General features: G+C 36.1%; 2 protein-coding genes across 3 annotated transcripts; one reads left to right on the forward strand and one right to left on the reverse strand.

The window, feature by feature from the left end:
- Positions 1-238: 238 nt before the first annotated feature.
- Positions 239-14,501, forward strand: LOC122314253 (truncated transcription factor CAULIFLOWER A-like). Its single transcript, XM_043129732.1, has 8 exons — positions 239-712; positions 11,891-11,969; positions 12,245-12,309; positions 12,658-12,757; positions 12,857-12,898; positions 13,200-13,241; positions 13,401-13,519; positions 14,141-14,501. The coding sequence occupies exons 1-8, from the start codon at positions 528-530 to the stop codon at positions 14,247-14,249; spliced, it is 741 nt and encodes a 246-aa protein (XP_042985666.1). The 5' UTR covers positions 239-527; the 3' UTR covers positions 14,250-14,501.
- A 199-nt stretch (positions 14,502-14,700) lies between these two features.
- LOC122314254 (E3 ubiquitin-protein ligase At3g02290) lies at positions 14,701-18,384 on the reverse strand. 2 transcript variants are annotated; one of them, XM_043129734.1, is made up of 6 exons: positions 18,195-18,384; positions 17,334-17,481; positions 15,923-16,121; positions 15,752-15,853; positions 15,431-15,540; positions 14,701-15,214 (listed from the first exon to the last, which is right to left on the reverse strand). In XM_043129734.1, the coding sequence occupies exons 2-6, from the start codon at positions 17,445-17,447 to the stop codon at positions 15,188-15,190; spliced, it is 552 nt and encodes a 183-aa protein (XP_042985668.1). In that variant the 5' UTR covers positions 17,448-17,481; positions 18,195-18,384; the 3' UTR covers positions 14,701-15,187. The 2 variants fall into 2 exon arrangements, with proteins under 2 accessions (XP_042985668.1, XP_042985667.1); XM_043129733.1 differs by having other exon boundaries at positions 15,752-16,121.
- Positions 18,385-19,958: the final 1,574 nt, after the last annotated feature.

Here is a 19,958-nt window from a genome sequence, read left to right on the forward strand (position 1 = left end):
ATTAGATTTTTATATGAAAAATGTGTTTTTATATATATATACACATAAACTACGCGGCAGGCATACGGGCGCCGTCAACGAAAAGAAGTTGACATGAGCTGGAGGAGTAGCACGCATGACAATGTTGGGGTCCCTGTTTCTTCCTATACAAACCCCTGCAGCTCTGACACTGTTCATTAAAGTTTAAGACCCTTCTCTTTTAACAGCAGCCACTAGCTAGGGCTACTAACTACAGCCAACCAATCCCAACTCGACAACATATCCTTAAAAACTACCTTGGTTTTTCCAAAACCATTTAAGTTTCACCCTTAAACCGCTTTTTGCATTGTTCTCGAACCACTCCTCATTCTATATATATGCAACTTGTTTTCTTAACATTTTCACATTTGGCAAGAAGGAAGAGTACCGCCCCACTTCCAAATTAATTGTTTGTTTGTGTTCAGTTTCAGGTGGTTTTTGTTTTCCTTCTTTTCTGGGATTTTCTTGGATCCCGTTTTTTTTTCCTCTTATTTTCTTGAGAAACTGAGATGGGAAGGGGTAGGGTTCAGCTTAAGCGTATAGAGAACAAAATCAACCGTCAGGTTACTTTTTCCAAAAGGAGAGGTGGGCTGCTCAAGAAGGCGCATGAGATCTCTGTGCTGTGTGATGCTGAGGTCGGTTTGATTGTCTTCTCAAACAAGGGAAAGGTTTTTGAGTACTCCACAGATTCTTGGTACTATTCTACTTCCGATTTCTTCTTAATTGATCTTCCTCCTCCTTCTCTTTCAGTCATAAATGCAATAATTTTATTAGCAGACAGAATCGCTTAATTGCTTGATTTAATATAGTAGTGCACACACACATGATATATGTAGTTCACAAGCTCTAGGAGAGAGGTTTCTGAAGCCTTAATATACCAACTAAAACTAACCCTGTGTAGGTCATATCTGACTGAAGGAGACCTTGAACTTCGGGAGATAAGACTACTCTTTCCTGGTTTAACAAATGGCAAACTAAAGTGTAAATTATATCAATTACACAGAGTACATATACATTTTGCTGAGGTACTTTAAGTATGGATTTCACTTGAGAAAACAATGTTATGTACTAAAGATACCATATCAAAGTATGCAGGGTGCATACATACATTTATGTGCAAACTAAATGCGAGTGAGTGTAAATAGGTGAATTCTCCTAACGTTTTTAACGCAAAGCAGTAAATCTAAACAAGAATGTTACTTAGAGAAGCTACCGTTGAAAGGTCTCAGAGTTATGACAAGTTTTCAAATGTCTCTGGGAGAAGTGGCATGGGTTGAACTAGCACGGGACAGTACTTCAGAGGCTGGTGCGGTACAGGCCCATTGACAGAATCTTCTGATCAGGAAGCTGGAAGACAAGGATTTGTCAAAAAATTATGCAGACCTTAGAAGAGCTGGATAACAACTAGCAATTTGTGTTGGCTAAGCTGGAAATGACATGTATATGAGCAGATGAAGGCAACCCTAATTCCTTTAAAGGAGATCAAAGCCCCGGGATCGGATGGGTTTAGTTTCGATTTCTCAAATGGGCATGGCGGCGCCTGTGGTTGATGCATATGCTAGCTATTCATGGAGTGAATGGTGAACCACTCTTTTTTCAAGGATTTTCGACCTAATTCCTGCCGCAACACAATCTTTCAATGTATTGCGAAGGTGTTGGAGGGCGCTGATGCCGGATCTAGCTAGTTAGTTCACAACAAACGATTTTTATTTGGGGGCGGAAGATTAATGATAAGATTCTCTTGGCCCAGGAATTGTAGTTTTTATCATATCCCAGTTGCCTTCAGTTGGTTAAACCTGCATCTTGATTGAAATTCATGATACATATTGGTTTTCCATATATATAATTCGTAATTTCCCCAAGAGTAAGAAGCTGGTGCGGCGTTGTGGGTGTTGTTTGTCTGCTGAAGAAAGAAAGGGACTTGAGAGTGCTTTGGTTGGTTTCTTGGAATCAAGCATCAATGCTTAAGCGCATATTAATTGGGCGTTGACACCGGACTGAATTAAGATTATCTGACGTACAACTAGTACATCAACAATTTTTCTTTTGATAAGTAACAATTGTATTAATAATAAAAGGCTTAGCCCATGTACACAAAAAGGAATACACGAGTCACCGCCTATCTAAGAAGAAAAGCAAGGAAGTCATGAATGTTTATGCCATTAAAATCTACAACAATGGCATGTAAAAAGAAAGTTCTAACAAAAGGAGATCTAAATTTCTCTAAAGAGCATCCTTTATCTTCAAAAGTCTGGTTATTACACTCCTTCCATAGGCACCATAAGATGCAAATAGGCACGTTTTTCCACACACTGTGAATTGGGGAGCACCTCTTAGATTTGTCTAGCTGGCCAAGAACTCAACCACTGTGGCAGGCATGACCCAGGCTAGCCCTAACCTGCAAAACACATCATCCCATAGCTCTCTAGCGACTTCATACCAGTCTATTATGATCATCCCATGTTTCCTTAAGTTGTCCATCGTCAAAATTTTGTCCAAAGAAGTTTTCCAAGTAAAAAATGCCGCCTAAGGAGGTGCTCTATTTTGCCAAATCTTCTTCCATGGAAATTGGTTGTCTAGCAATTATGTGAGAGACTTATAAAAAGAGTGAACTGAGAACATGCGTTTAGATGTTGGTTTCCACCACAACCTATCAACCTGGTGAATGTTTAGTCTCATGGAGTATAGAATATGAAAAAATTCCTCAAAACTACCAATTTCCCAATCTTGGGTAGCCCTACTAAAAATGATGAGATTGAGATCGAAAAAGAGACATAAAATAGATAGAAAGTTTTGGCTGAAAGATTGTATATTGATAAAATCCAAATTAGTTCATGAAGCCCACATGCAGACCAACTGGCTTGATTTCGATCGTTCGACGATTTACGTGTCGGTTTTGGACCTTAGTTGTGTTTGGGTGTTGAGAATACCTCAATACTTCTCAACATACTCAACTGCTATTTATTACTTTATTATTACTTTTTATTACTATTTATTACTTTTTACTACTATTCAATATTCTGTTATTACTTTTTCACTACTATTCACAACATATCTCAACACTTCTCAATACCTAAACCCAACTTAATTAATGATCTAGAGTCCAATTTTAGTTTACATCTATGGAGTTATAGGATCTAACACTATTTGGCCACCAAGAAAATGAACGAACACAAATTCTAAATGGGAATGAAATCTCAACAATGCCAAAGAACATATTTGAGATTTGACAAAAAAAAAATTACTCAAATATTCAATGTAAGTTAGTAACTTACCGAAAGTGTGAGAAGGTTTGAGAGAGAGAGAGAGAGAGAGAGAGAGAGAGAGAGAGAGAGAGAGAGAGAGAGAGAGAGAGAGAGAGAGAGAGAGAGAGAGAGAGATGGGATGTGAGGGAGTGAGGATCGGCAATGAGAGTCATCGATTAATAGCCGAACAGTGGATGGAGGGAGAATCGAGAGAGGTTTGAGAGATGAGAGAGAAATAATGCTGGAGAGTGGAGAGGAGAAAGGAAGAAGAAGGGGGAAGGGCAACGGGTGAGGGTTAGGGCCTAACCCAAATTGGTATTGTTTAGTGTATTAAACAAAATGATGCTGTTTTAATTATTTTTTTCTAACAAATCGTTACAAAACAACCCCATTTAATTTAAGTTAAACAACATCATTTTAAATAAGAATAAAATAATATATATTATATTGGTCGGTTCATTGGTGAAAATGGTTCAAATCGGAGCCCGAACCGATTTTGATTGGTTTTAATAGATTTGGACTGTTGGCTGACACCAAACAGAAAAAAAAAGGATTGTCGGTTGACTAAGTCTCCACCGGTTTTGGCATGTTCCTAAATCCGGTGGCAAATTCCGGTCGGTGACGATTGGTCCCAACAGTTTCTGTTCACCTCTACCATTGGGTCCAACTTACCAGGTCAAACTTGCTAATATATGTGAGATTTATGTTGTAAGTAACTCACTAAATCTAACTATTAATTATGGTGTAATTTTTTGATAAGTAATTATGGTGTAATTAAACTTTCTCATCATTAATCTGGTATATATTGCTTGAGATGTTAAGTTAAGCTTGGAAGAAAGATTTTTAAGGATGCATGATCTTTCTAAGGGAGTGGCCTTGGCATATTTTTAGAAATATAATAATTATGACTTAATAAAAATATAATATTTGCGGTTTGTGAGAGAAAACCATTGTGAAAATATACATATCATCATTCTGTTGATCTTTCAATCACTTTGTTTTTGGGTTGTTGCCAGTGAGTTCATTGGCGTGCTACTGGCAGAGCTTACGCTTTCTTAGGGTTACCACTCCCCATCGTAAGCCCCCTCACGTCCAATGTCTATAGTTAGGGACCATGTAGGTTGAACCTACCCTAGGGGCCTTGCCTTCTCTAATCTAGTAGCTTCCTTGGACAACCATTCCCATCTAGGGAAGCTACAAAAGAAGTCTAGGGTTAGCTACTGAGGTGCGGTACGTACTTGAGTGAGTCACTCGTGAGATTGCAAATCAGGTTTAGAGTTAGTAAAATTTTTATGAGTGTTTAAATCTTCTTATAATCAATTACTTCTACAGTGGATTTAAAGGTGCTGACCGAGCATTTAGATTTGTTTTTCTTTTGAAGATATCTTCAAAAATTCCTTCTACTTACTGTTGTCCTTTATGATCTCTTTACTAATACCTGCCCATCTGCCTACCAATTAAACTGACTTTTCTTTTGCTTAGTTTTGCATAAAAAAAGTTGGTCCCAAGCCATGAACCAAGAATTAGTTCATGCACTTCACAAAATTAAAAATAAAACCTGGACACTATTCTATTAATAGCTTGATATGCACATTATCTGATGCAATTGAGTTGTTGACCAAGTTCAATGTTGAAGGCCCCTTAAACTGAATGAAGCCCACCTTGTGGCAAAAGACTTCCACTAGGTTGAAGGCATCGGGTACATCAAAACCTATTCCCTCATCTTTAAACTTGGAATAATTTACACTAGTCTTTCTTTCGCCTTTGTTTGAAAATGGGACATCCTTAAATTAGAAAATTATTTCTTGCATGGATTCCTATTTGAACATGTCTCCATGGAACAGGCACCATGTTTTATTAACAATGATCTACCCCAACATGTATGCAAGCATAAAAAGCTCTATATGAGTTCATGTAACAAAATCCATATGGTTGAAACAAGTTCAATCACTTTAGTTCACTTCTCCTCTCCTATAGTTTCTTTTGTAGTTTGATAGACCCTTCTCGATCTCGTTATTTATTGTTTGAATCATGACATAATACTTGTTATTTTATCATATGTTAATGATATGGTCTGCTCTCTCCACTACTTTTCATTATTACCACGGAAGTTCTAAACAAGATGATTTCGGGTCACGTGGAAGGTGGTTTTCTCTATGATATCTCTAGGTGGGGAATGGTAATTATGACTCTATTGGTAACTCTTATTTTTTTTGTACACGATACACTTATTTTCTATGAAGCAAATCTTGGGCACATTCAATGCTTGACTCCTTTGTTTTGAAGCTTTCTCTGGTTTGCAAGTTAATTTTTCAAAGTTTGAATTTGTGCCAGTGGGGGTTTTCCCCAATGAGGTGCTTGTCTCATGGGATATAAGATATCTTCTCTACCCATGAAGTATTTTGACTTACTGTTGGGTGCTTCCTTCATATCAAATGAAATTTGGAATGTGGAGTGCATATTGGCTTTTTAGAAGAGGTTATACTTGTCTAAAACGAGTACACTTACTCTGATTAAAATTACTCTTTCTAACATTCCCACCTATTTTCTGTCCATGATCCCACTTCCCACAAAGGTTGCCAACCATATTGAAAAACTACTACTTGTAGAGTGGGGTGGGGGGAAGAATTCAAATTTTATTTGGTAAATTGGTTGATTGTTTGCACACCAATATCTAGGGGTGGAGCGGGGATCCATAACATGATGAAGTTCAGCCAAGCTCTTTTAGGTAAATGGTTGTGACGGTACCAACAAGAAATGAGGGCTCTATAGAAGATAATTATAGATTTGAAGTTTGGGGTTGCTTGGGGAGGATAGTGCTTGAATGAGATACGCAGTCCATATGCGCTAGTTTGTGGAAAATATTAGAAAATGCCGAGAGATCTTTCTAAGACATGCACGTATTGTAGTGGGTGATGGTTCTTGTGTCAAATTTGGGACCACAAATGGTGTGGTGAACAAAACCTCAAAGACACATTTCCTACCATTTTTGAGTTTGTATGAGCGAAGGATGCAGCTGTATATGACCTTTTGGTCTTCTCTTGTGGCTATGTACCCTCAATGGCATGTAGATTTCATTAGGGTAGCATAAGATTGGGAGTTGGAGGTTATCACCAGTTCTTTGCTTTAATGCATTTCGTAAGAGTGATTGAGGCTGTGTTTGGGAACACAAATGTTCTCAAACATTTTCATACTACTAATTTATTACTATTCACAAATAATTAACTATTATTTACAAACTATTCAATACTATTTATAAACTATTTCACTACTATTCACAGATGATTTAAAATACTCTTAACATCCAAACGGAGCCTGAGGGTACCATATAAAATATCAACTGGAGCCCTTCCAAGAAAGGTAAATTCAAAGTTAGATTGTTCTAGCAAGTTCTAACTAGCTAGGGTATGGCCACTTTTCCATGAATGAATATGATGAAAGCTCTTCTAAAAGTAATTTTGTTTTGTTTGGACAGCCTCCTTCTACAAATAGATAATATGAAGAAACGTCATGTAATGACGTTGGGCTGGTGTTGCACATGTAAGAAGAATGATGAACAAGTAGATCGCTTGCTTTTATATTGTGAGGTGGCAAGGACCATGTGAGATTGTTTTTTTCTTTTTAAGAATTAGATTATCATGGGTCATACCTCACAGGCTGGTAGAATTTCTAGCAAGCTAGAGAGGCCTCTAAGGTAATTAACAAGTGGCAACAATCTAGAGAATGGCTCCTATATGAATGTTTTGGTGCATTTGGTGGGAGACAAATGATAAAACTTCGAGGATTGTGAGAGGACAATAGATGAACTTAAAGTCCTCCTTTTTAAAACCTAGTTTTTATGGGCTAGGGGCATTGCTTTTAATGGATTAATGTCCATGATTTTCTACTTTCGGTTGTAAACACTTCTCATATATACTTCATGTGTACTTGACTAAGCCTTCTCTTCTCTTCTTATAAATAAAACAGCTTCTTGATTACTTATAAAAAAATATGACATCAACAAGTCGAGTACACCATTCCTTAATAATTTCATTCTCTCCCTTCATACCGAACTGATCATATGAGGAATCTTGGCCCACCACATTATTTTTATAGACCCAAGTGAGTCAATGACCCTAGTTGTTGATGGTTTAATTTGGTCTCAATCCAAGTTTGCTTTAGATATTCTACAATGTGCTCCAATGAAAAAATGCAAGTCAATTTCCATGTTAATGTCCCAGAAAACAAAGGAGACAAAAATTGATATTCAATTTTCTTACTTGACTATTTATCGCAGTCTTGTCAGTGCCCTCCAATATCTCATTCACTCGTCCTTATTTTCCTTCAACATAAATTTTGTATCACAATTAACACAACGATCAACTAAGAGCCATTTTAAAATTGTCAAGCACATTCTTTGATATGCCTTTGTTGATGTCTTAGGTTGGTTCGCTTGTCTTATGATGCTCCACCATAGGCTACTACACCTTTTCATAAAGCAATTCCACATTTTTAGTGTGCTAAAATGAAAAACATTCTCTCTTGCTTCATCACACAATTAGCTTAATATAGGGTCATGGCTCATGCTATTGCTAATTTAACCGAACCATCCTCCTTACTCTAAGACCTTTGGCATTTGCTGACCTTCACTCATCCTCTATCTTTTTTTTGCAACAATCTGAGTGCATTTTACACAACTGTTATGTACAATGCACATTGAATTGGCCACCACTAAGCTTGGGAACAAATTGCTCATGTTTTACTTCAACCCCATATGCCTCATCTTCTCCTTAATTAGCTAACATCTTCACAAAATCTTCTTCCTTCATTGACTTTGATGCTCTCTCGCTATTTGGATAAGTTGTAGGGTATATAAAAAAAAATAAAAGAAAAATCAAGAGTTGATGCCTAGTAACCCAAAACAGAACAACTATCTTCAAATTGAAAAGAGAAACCCATCTATTAAGAAGTTTTTGCCTCCAAGCTAGTAAAGGGAATCCAACACCACAGGATCGGAAGTCATGATCAACCTGTTGCATCCTATATCATGGCATTTATTTTATTTCATTATTACTTATTCCCTTAGATAACTAATCAAATCTCACACTTCTAGTTGGGATTAGGTCTAATACCATAGGTATTGACCCAAGAAAGTTTAAGCCATTAAAAGGCTCCCTAGAGACCCCAATCTAGGCGATGAAGGCATCAAAAGGAGACCCTACAGGTGGGTTGCCCTTGGCTGATTTTTGGTCCTTGCGAACAAGGCACCGCGGTGAAGGTGACAAATTTGTTGGTGAAGACGTCTTTTATCTTAGGGATTAGTCGAGAACCAGAGTCTTATCTAAGACCTTTGCCACACTTGAATCTATATTGTAAAATGACTAATCAATGTTACAATTAAAGGCCTTTGGAATCATTTCTTTCAAAAAATCTAGGATCCCAAATTCACCATTCCTATACTTATCCTAGGGTACTACAAAAAAACCACCATGATTACTTGTGGTCGTTGTGTAAGATCCTTAAGGTTTTTAGTCATTGGGTTGAAATAACCACACCATTAATTGGGAATGATTCATCCACTTCTTTGGACCGATAACTACCACCCTACAAACCTACTTATTGACAGATTTGGTAAGAGGGTTGTTGTTGCATCAACGTATAGTATCCTAGTGAAATTAGATACGATTTTTGTTGGTTCAGGGTTGAATTAGGCCACCACTAGGTAAAACATTGACTTGTGGATGGCTATCCAAAATTTATTAATTATAGGCTGGTTTTAAGCCAAATATTACTACGAGAGTCAAAGCTCAATGAATGAGTAATCCGAGCATTGCTTTGTAGTGCTTATGATCAGACCCCTAGATCAAAAGAGTAGAGGATCCTGTGGCATAAGCTATTAGTCATCTCATGGAGCAAATGAGGAGAGCTAGCATCACAATCACCTTTTTTTTTTTGTTTTTTTTAATGTACCTTTGTTGAAAGAATATGATCTTTTTGAAATTGGCTCGTTGATGGCAATATTAAGTATTTTGACATGTTTTGTATAGACCATTAGGACTCCTCGGACAGCTAGGATGTGCTCCACAAGACCTATAGACACAAATAAGGAAGGGAGCTTGGGGGTGGTTAGGGGACCCTCCAATGCTCAAGTTAGTTTCCTCTTCTAGGGAATGTTTATTAAGCCTTAAGCTTTCCTGAGTTTAACCATACCTCGATTATGCTTTTATACTAGGTAGTTCAGAGTTCTATTGCCTTCATTCTAAAGAACTATCCCATCACACCTCATCCTTTGTGCATGTGAATCTGCTAGGGGGCATGATACCATATGAGCAATAATTACTACGGCGTTGGGCTCCGATTCATGTCTTGGCGCCTCCTCAGTTAGGTTTGACAAGTCTCTCTTTTCCATCACAGAGAGAGCTGTGGTTATTTTCTTGGCACGCTTTCCCAAGACCATTGTTTCTCAGCCATTATTTCAGCCGCCTCCCAACTTGTTGTGATGGTGCCTACACTGGCCTCTTTTGTGTAGAACCCACTGTTACCTCTCCCTTCACTCCCCGCAGCTGTTTCCTATGGACTTGAGGAGTTCGGCACCTCCTTGGCCTATCCTGGTGGCGCCCACCTTCTTTTCCCTAGATGAATGGCGGCAATAGCTTCTCCTGCATTTTACGTGGTGGCCATGTGTTGGTAATGATTCAAGGTGGCTAACATGTTAGTGTATGTCCCACCTGGCCACCTCAGGCGGTGTCTTATTAGCCTTGGGTCGGGCTAGACACGCCTCTCTCTTGGTAGGCACTAGGGTTGTAGTCTTGATTTTAATAGTCCTCAGGGCCCTTGGGCCAGGCCTTTTTCACTCTCTCCAGTGAGTTGTGGATAGCTATCCAAAATTTGTATAAGTTGATTACTATTAAGCCAAATATCACTTGGATGGATAAAGTTAAATGGTTGTTGATCGAGTGATCAGAGCAGTGCTTTCACCATCAGTAGTGCTATGAGACCCTAAGATCAAAAGGGCAGGGGCTCCAAGGCATAAGCTAGTGTGGTTTGGTGGGATAATCATCAAAGATGCAGTCACTTTGTGGAGCAATTGAGGAGAGTTACTATCACAATCACCTCTTTTTCATGTATCTTTGCTAGCTGAAAGAATATGCATGGTTGATGTTGATGTGACAAATAATTAAAACATACCCCGCTTGCAATGGCCTACCTTGGGGGAGCTAGCTAGTTACTTGGATGGCAGCAATATTCTTTTTGTTTTTTTTGTTTTCAGAGCCAGCTAAATTAATTACTAGGGAGATGTTTCTAGTGCTATCATATTTGGAGGGAAAAAGGAGTTCCCTCTTAGTTAATGCATGGGAGGAGAAAACAAGTTAGTTCATGTCCTAATGGGTACTTTATTTGATAGTACCCCAGATCGATCATGTATATATATAAAGGGCCGGGACATTTTCTCTTCAGAGACGAACGAGGATTTGGCGGATGGCTATGCAGGTCTATGCATGTTACTACTATCCATTGCATGTTAGGGAAGTTACGCTGCTAGCTAGCTGCAAATAATTAATGTGTAGTGTTACCTGTATATTTGCAATATATAGGTGGTTGCTTTGTTGCTTAATTAGCTTGCAACTTGTAATTGTTCGTGTACGTTGCTTGGCGTTTGCTAGTCTTGTGTGGTTTTTGTGCTATTAGCGGCTATACAGCTCGATCCATGTTCTTGCTGGAAATGTTATGAACTTATAATAATATTCTTTGGAAATGGTGATGGCGTGTTAGCTGTTCTTGTTAGAATTGCCGGCCGTTTCTTTGTTGCTTGCAGGTAGTACATACGTACTTCATGCTATGTTTATTTCATACTGCTTGTTGCTAGCTTGTTGGAGTTGCGGTGATCACCAAGTAAATTGTCTATATATTCATTCAGCCAAAAAAAAAAAAAAAGTTTCTATATTCTGAATCAATAATATTATTATATCACGTTATTGTACTAGCTAGTACAGTTGCTAAATACTTTCTGTTGGGGCTATTTCTTGTTGACCACGGCCACAACTTTTGTCCCTGGCGGCCAATTTCTTTGCTTAACATGATCCACCAAATGATTTCTTCCGCTGATCAAAAGATCATTTCTTTTTATTATTGGCATTGGATGTCCAGAAAAAGCATTCCAACTAAACCTGGATGTGTATAGGCCCTCGATAAGGAATTTTTCGTAAGTGCAATTACTTGAGAAAAATCTTCCAATTCGATGGTTCTTATAGATTGTTTGTACTCAAATAAATTTGAACTTTAAACTTGAGGGAAGTATATACCCCAAGGCCTTTACCACTCATCATAACCCCTAGCTAGCCCATGATGAGTAAGATCATAAAGAAGAACGAGGTAGTTGGCTAGCTTTTGACTCCTAACAGTACTAGCATTTTATGAAGATTCTAATTAAACGTGATAAGTTATAAGCTAGAAACTTTTGACGACCTAATTAATGTACGTGCGACGTTTCAGTAGTACGTAGAATGAGTACTAGTGTTCTCTCTTGATGATGCATTTTAAAGCTTCCCATATCATGATGATCATGAGTTACCAACTGCTATTTTAGTTCATATGCATATATTAATGACAATAGATAATATTAATTAATTATTTTCTTTATGCAACAGCATGGAAAAGATACTTGAACGTTATGAGAGCTATTCTTATGCAGAGGGGAAGCTAGTCACTACAGATTCTGAATTTCAGGTAATTTGTCAATACAGATCATCTAAATTCATGATTTACAAACGTAGCATGCATGCATGGTATATTAATGTCATGTATGTGTATATATATATATATATATATATAATTATTTGTCATCAAAGTGATTATTTGCGCCAAGAGCTTAATGACCGCATGGCATATGACGAGATTCTTTTAATGGAAAATCTGGGTTCGAAACTCTCCGCCCCCTGTATAAAAAAAATGATTATTTGCAATAAGAATATATTTATTTTAACATGATCTTGTGCATGCAGGGGAATTGGAACTCGGAGTTTTCTAGACTCAAGGCTAAGGTCGAGCTTTTGCAAAGAAGCCACGGGTATATATGTAGTAGCTAGCTTACTTAATTGATTACATCCGTGCCAGTACTCATCATGTGTCATGTTTTCTTAATTATTTAGGGGATCGGAGTTACGACATGCATGCAGTATCCTGCATTTATTTACTTGTACAGAACTAATTAATTATTTAAACCATCAGTTTTAATTATCTTATATTGATTTATCCAACTATAAAAATAATTATGATAATTTTGCCATGTGACCTATTTTTTGTACATGTATAGTCAATATTCTTAATATCAATGGTGAACTTTAATACGTTTAACTTTCTATAATTAATATATATATATATATATATATATATATTTTACCTCTTTGATCATCAGGCACTATTTGGGGGATGATCTGGGATCATTAAGTCACAAGGAGCTACAACATTTAGAGCAACAGCTTGATGCTTCTCTTAAGCGTATTCGATCAAGAAAAGTACGTACTGCGTTAGCTATCTATATATTATTTATGATGACAGCTTCCGGCCACCATTAATATTATTTATTATGGCACTGAAATATTTCTCTCTTGCAGAACCAACTCATGCATGAGACAATCTCGGATCTTCAGAGAAAGGCAAGCTGGCCGGCCTTTATCGGCACATTAATCATGATCTAATTGGTTTTTGCAAATCACCGAGGATATATATATATATATATATATATATTTTCATATTTATATATGCTTAATTCCCATTTCTGCATGCTTACTATTTTATATCTTTGAAGGGTCGACTTTGGCACATGATCTTGATTATAAATCCCCAAAGAGCTTTTGCATTTCTATGTTCACAACAAGTAGTCGACTGCTCAGTGTGTAAATCGGTCCGAAATTCATATCTGATCAATGTGCTAATTCGCTGCATATATGCATGCAGGAGAAGGCAATAAAGGAGCAGAATACCGTCCTAGCAAAGAAGGTGACGTACCCCGTGATCTATATATATATATATATATATTTGCATGCATGCACGCAAATTTGGTATATATAGCAGCTTCGGCAAGGAGCTTTAGCCAAATTTATTGAAAAGAATAAATGATCTCTCTCTCTCTCTCTCTCTCTCTCTCTCTCTCAATAGCTCAAAGAAAAGGAGGAAACTGTGGCGCCACAGGCACAGTACTGGGAGCAGCAAAACCATGACCCTAATGGATCATCATCGTTCCTACTGCCACAGCAACCTCCCTGTTCAAACATAGGGTAATTAAGCTTCTATCTCTGACAGAGAAATATATTGTCTATTATACCATACTGTACTATTTCTTTCCAGAATTATTCTTTATGTGTAGCTAAATGTGAAAGCTAGTTGGCTGGCCGACGTGCCAATGAAACAAATAATAACAATGCCTTCCTCTTCCCTACGCTAGCTTCTCCTGCATCCCAAATTCTCATTTATAAAACTTATGTTTTCGGCTTCTTAGAAAGAATAAAAATTAGGGTTCTTCTACATAGACCGAATGGTTGCACCGAAGGAATGCATTCCTTTAAAAAAACCAACAAACAACAGGAATGCACATCCTTAGCATTTTCCTAAAATTTATATAACTTTCAACATTTTACAGAGGACATAGTCAAATATGATCACTTCCAGTATTACTGATCAATGAAGTAATATGATATCAATGTTATATATATGCAACTGGACCTAACCCTATTATATATTTTAAGTGTGAATATGATCAGTTCGAGAGTATGGGATGCATCCCAAATCCCATGGTTCGAGTTTTTTTTACTGTCTGGAACTAGAAAGTAGACTACATAGATAAAATTGTTTTGAGGCAGTGCCGTTAAGATGCTATTTGGGATGTGTCTGGTATGCAGTGGCAGTACTGACTGGGAACAAGAGCCAGAGATGCAGAGGAATCATGAACTCAACCTCACTCTTGAACCAATTTATAATTCATATCACCTTGGATGCTTTGCCCTGTGAAATGATCAGGGAAGTATTAAAGACACTGCTACTTCTAGCTGGGTATATATATATTTATATGTTTGGTTTCTTTTTGAATGTGGGGAAGTAATTAAATTCTGAATCCTCTAATTATACCTAGCTGCCTAATATATTGTGGACCTTGTTTTGAGACAAGAAACATATATTTAATATGAGCATGCTCATAAATGAAATCATTGCTCTGTTGTTGAGATGAATTATATATAGAATATATCTCACTTTGTATTTTCACAGAGCATGCACTCATTATTTCTATTCTTTTATTTCGCCAAGTGGATTTTATTTTCAAATGCAAACCGGATGGTATTTGTGTACCTATCTACAACCTTTGAAGCTGAAACTTTAGATCTTATGTGAAAAGGTGACTGGCTTCACTATTTGTCTGTATTTCAGTTATATAACAGTGCAAACTACGTACTGAAACTTTTAATAGACAAAATCTCATACTTGAAACTTTTGCATGTTCATCTTTCTCCTAATTTTCATCCTCGGATAAAACTTACATCAATTTCATGATTTTCATCCTAGCACAGAATTTATATAAATTTTCATTTCTAAAGATGGTCGTGTCAAATATACAAACCTAATGTACTCATGTATGTATGATAAATACATCAGGATTCAGGAAGGCCAAAAGGACATTTGAAAAAAGAGAAAAATCAAATATGCTGGTAATGGTATCATTCATCTATAATCCATTAAACCAGAACTAATAAATTGATATAATGTGACATAGAGAGGGAGGTCATTCAGCATGCATGTATTAACAGAATCTGGATTTTAGTCTCTTTCGCGTACATTTGGTGAACTATGAGAACTTATCAGGATCATGTTTCCGCTCGACCTCATCTGCTTCTGCAATTGTATCTTCATCATCTTCAATTTTCTACTCTTTACATGCCATGAGAAAGTTGAGATTAATTTGTTGCATCGAGTATCAACACCTGGAAAACCAGTTCATATTTAAGAGTTCAGTGCAATGTAACATATGCACTTCAATGAAAAATTGGGGAACAGTCGAAAACGTTAGAATGAAAGCAAACCCTGCTTGGCTTTCTGGTTCTTAGCAAGTTAGCAACACACGAGTGACGAATCTGATTTATGAAACTAAACATCTTACTAAGAAGTCTGAAGAGGAAATTGAAGAGGAAATTGCTTACCTGGCAACATACGGGACAGGTCTCACTTCTCTCCATCCATTCATATATACAACTAAGGTGGTAAGGATGAGAACATTGGGTTAAAATCTTAGGATTCTCAGGTGTGTATTCTGTCAACAGAAAAGCATGGTAAGAGTCACGGTGAAAATGAAAGTAGCAAAACTTTTTCTTTGACATTAAACAATTTCTATCTTCTAGCTAGATGAGACAGATCATATCCTGCTCAGAAGTTGGACAAAGAAATCAGGATAAACTGACCACTTGTTCTTCACCTTGCCAGATTAAGGCACTGGATCCAAAAAAAAAAAAAAAACAGGTTACCTTCAAGACATATAGGGCAGATATCTTCATGATCTTCTGGTAATGCACGGTCATAGAGGTCCCCAGCTTTCCTATTTTCCAATGAGAACTTCAGCGAGGAATCTGTTGAAAGTTCTTCTCCAGTGTGAGTACTAGAACTGAGCTCTGAATGAATGCTCAAATCACCTTTACCTTCGTTTAGTCCTTTGACCTGCCCATCCAGTTGCAAATTGGAGGATCGAAAATCGGTATTTGATGCCAAAGTTCCAGGAGGAGATAAAATAGTCGCAGGTTCTGTAAATGCAGGTGCCCCATTTGGAGTTGAGGAAGCTGCCTGCTGGGAGGATGAATGCAGAGCATGCATTTGCCCACCTCTGAAAAATGCCGCAAACTGTACATAATTTCATTAGAATAGCTGGATACAGATCATGGGGAATTTCCAAGCATTCAATGAACTATCATTCAATTATCAAGGTTAAGATCGAAACAAAATTATCTACGAAAATTTAACTTCACATCTATAGAGCAAATGTCGCAAGATACTTCATTCTATGCTCCTGATTATCTAAGGACTAGCACATAATGAAATCATATCACAATAAGCTTCTCCACATGAGCTGGCATACAATCCAGATACCATGACCTAGGACTAGCATTTCTCTAAAGCAGAAATGATAAAATCACCGTTCATGTCTCTTGTTTGTGTACACGGATCCGTGTCTGTAGCAATGCTCTTCTCTGAAGTCTTAAATGGGAAGTAGTTCAATTGGGAGGGGTGATTTGACAGTCAAGATTATACCACGTCACCTATTTTTTTCATCTTAACGTACTGTCGATGGTTCGGATGCAAAATGTTAGACACCTTGTAATTCAAGGGTGGAAAGTGTATTTTTCTTTTTACTTCTTCGTAATGGAATGTTATTAGAAAGCAACAAAAGGTTTAAACTTTAGAAAGATACAAACATGACCAGTAGTTCAAAGAACAATTTTACTTTATCATCTCCACACACACGTGTACACACTATATCTATTTTATTTTATTTTATTTTTTATTTTTTCTATAACAAATATGTGGTGTATGGATGATAAATAGAAAAATTCAATTAATTTGATAATAATAAAATAAAAAAATATTAAAATATGTAAATTAAGTGTGTAGTATAAAACGATAAGTAACATCACTCGTAGTTCAAATACTTATCATGACTATATGGGAAATAATTTGTGAAGTCTAGCTAGGGTATGTAAGTTTCGCACACTTTCTTTAAAATAAAATGAATAAATATAGGAGCCACATGAAAAAACTTACTTTTAACTGTAGACCATTCTTTTTTTAAAGGGATTACATGACGAATTTACAAATCTTAATACTGTATCTGACATTGCCCTAACTATATTACTGATTGCATTTACTAGCTGTGATTCTGCTATTTCACAGGCCGGTGTTGTGATTCATTGAGATGCATGGAACAAGCATTCCTAGTAACTGAAGGCTTCATGAAAAATATAAGTACTAGTGAGAGATCTACATGAATCCTTTTGCTAATAGCTATTCCGCAGGAAACAAAAGGTCAATGTAGAAGGACTACCATGGACATTATACCTTGCTGAATGAGTTACGAGTGAAGCACAGAGGACAAGTGCAGTTTTCCTGTCTGGATACATTAGCAGTTTCTGCAGGATCCTCGTCATGAAAGCAACAAAAAAAAGAATCCATCTTAAGGCTTCAATTTCTACAGAGATATGGACTTCTGCAAGACATATTAACGTCTCATTAGCAAAATTGAAATAAGTTTCTCAATGCCAGTGTAAAGAACATATTCAAATAACATCAAAGAAGTCAACAGTAAACAGCCAAGATGACCGTCCAACGACATTAACAATCGAGTCTGCATTTAGTTTGCTGAAAATTTCCCAGAATTTTAATCCTCGAGTGAATATTAACTTGCAACGATATTTTAAATTAATTATATAACTAGGAAGAATTATTTTATTCTTCCAGATAGAACTCTTGTCTTGGCGTTTGTTTTCCTGGAAAATGTTTTCTTTTCAAAACGGGCTGACTTAAAAAATTCCAGAACCCAATCAGCTTCAAACTGGGACAGAACAGGGGGAAAAAAAACAAGAAAGGACAGACAAATCATTTAGAACCAACTACACGGCATCATATTCTCGTGAGGATGCTCAATTGAATGAACGGATTCTTCCTGGAATATGAATCCTTGACATTTCAGTAAAAACCAGCATATACGATCAATCATATGTAGAGTCGTGAAGATGGTCCAACATAATTACTTCACTAAATCCCATGAACGAGTAACTTCTACAAATAGAAAGCAACAACAAACCAACCAAAAAAACAAGATGCTAGAAACCTTGGCAACACAAAGCGAACGTCGGAGAAACTTGGAAAGGAGAAAAAATATATGTATAAATAAAAGAACGCTAAACTGGGAAAACATACATGTCTCCGGTGTGAGAGCAGATAGCAGAAACCTTCGAAAATATTATTCTGAAGCAGATATGAATCGAAGAACGATTTATAGATATAGAGATGAAGATGAAGGATGGGAAATTGAGGAATAGAAGAAGACGAAGACATGATGAGTTCCACTTGGAGTCGGAGTCGGAGTCTGAGATGGTTTCTTCGCGTAGGTTTCTTCGCCCATAAAAAAGCTAAAATAAGATTTTGTGGGGCTTACTGGGCCCCTCTCGGGCCCACTTTCCGCCGATCGTGTCGACTTCTTTGTGGCGTGTCCTCATATACTATGGTCTGATCTGGAAGGAAAAAATTTATGATGTGATATCATATAAAAAATTTATAAATAAAATATAAATATCACATAATAAGAAAATAATAAATATCATTATTCATTTCGAAAACTACAAAAACTTTTTTATTTTTTTATTTTTTTTAATATTTTTGTTTATTCTTAATTTGGCATGTGAATCAGCATGTCGATCTTTAGGATTTTGATCGATTAATTTATATCATTACGTACGTGCCAAATCCCATTTTGTTTAAAAAAATTCGAGGCGTGTATTTCTAAATGAGAAGGCTTTAAAAATTAGATATATTTTGTAGTGGAGTTTAGATAAAATTTATGTGATGGTTGGTATTTTTTTATAGCTTTTATAAAAATTATTTTATTTATTTATTTATGAAAAATTAGGGAAACACATCATGACTTACTATATATAATTCTATATAGTGCATGTAAATTAATATGTAAATTAAAAGTAATGATATATAGAATCTTAAGATATGCAATCGTACTCATTTTTTTTTTTATGTGTGTCAAATTTATTTATTTATTTATTTTTTAAAAAATTTACAAAACTTCCACATCTTAAAATCGCATAAATTATTTTGATGTAAATTAAACATATTACTTACTATAAAAATCATAACAATTATAAGTGTCATTTTTCTTCGTTCTAATATGGACAGATCGAACTAGAAAGTCATGTACAGTACTGCCCAAATATGCATAAGAAAATTAGAGCATCCTTAATGGATTATTTAAAGTTAAATGACACTTTTGATGAATGTAAGATGAATTTAACTTTTGATTATTTCATTCACATAAGTCTTCATATTGGAATAACTAGTTTTTCAATATATAATAATAAAATAATATAAGATGAATTTGACTTAGGCTATTCACATCAAAACTCTACACTGGATTATCTATTTATTCATTATATAGTAATGAGTAATTAATAATTAAAAAAATATTTAATTTTTTGTAAATATTAACTTATTTTATTTGATCATATTTTACTATATATATATTCTACTTATTATATGTTAATTAATAATAATATTCTAATTAAATTACATTTGCTCTTTAATTAGTAACAAGCGAATTTGATTTTACTTTTATAAATAATGTAGCTCAAAGTCAATAAATTTAAATTTACATAATCCATTGCAAGCAATATTTTTTTTTTAATCTCTAATAATTAAATAAGACTTTATTTTTACATTTCGATAATCCATTAAGAATTCTTTTATGATTTTGGGCTGGAATTTGGGTCGAGGCATCTGTACTTGCCACAGCTAATTAGCCTAGCCCATGTATTTGATCAGCTCGGTCCAACTTCCATGCATACCCATTTCCACGTACGTAGTCGTACAGCTAGCTCTTACGTACGTACGCGCTTGTTCCTCGGCTAATTTCTCGATTTGGGTACGTGGGACATGATGAAGAAGAGACACTACATG

The sequence above is a fragment of the Carya illinoinensis genome, chromosome 6, assembly GCF_018687715.1.
Source record: "Carya illinoinensis cultivar Pawnee chromosome 6, C.illinoinensisPawnee_v1, whole genome shotgun sequence".
In the NCBI taxonomy this organism is placed as follows: domain Eukaryota; kingdom Viridiplantae; phylum Streptophyta; class Magnoliopsida; order Fagales; family Juglandaceae; genus Carya; species Carya illinoinensis.

What these genes read in the sequence shown, in the direction of transcription:
- LOC122314253 (XM_043129732.1), top strand. Translation starts at nt 528, where the DNA reads ATGGGAAGGGGTAGGGTTCAGCTTAAGCGTATAGAGAACAAAATCAAC. An exon ending in CTTTTGCAAAGAAGCCACGG is followed by an intron (nt 12,310 to 12,657) that starts GTATATATGTAG and finishes TTTGATCATCAG; the next exon opens with GCACTATTTGGGGGATGATC. An exon ending in TCTCGGATCTTCAGAGAAAG is followed by an intron (nt 12,899 to 13,199) that starts GCAAGCTGGCCG and finishes ATATGCATGCAG; the next exon opens with GAGAAGGCAATAAAGGAGCA.
- LOC122314254 (XM_043129733.1), bottom strand. Translation starts at nt 17,447, where the DNA reads ATGGATTCTTTTTTTTGTTGCTTTCATGACGAGGATCCTGCAGAAACT. An exon ending in CTCGTAACTCATTCAGCAAG is followed by an intron (nt 16,122 to 17,333) that starts GTATAATGTCCA and finishes AATTATGTACAG; the next exon opens with TTTGCGGCATTTTTCAGAGG. An exon ending in CCTGTCCCGTATGTTGCCAG is followed by an intron (nt 15,215 to 15,430) that starts GTAAGCAATTTC and finishes CTGGTTTTCCAG; the next exon opens with GTGTTGATACTCGATGCAAC.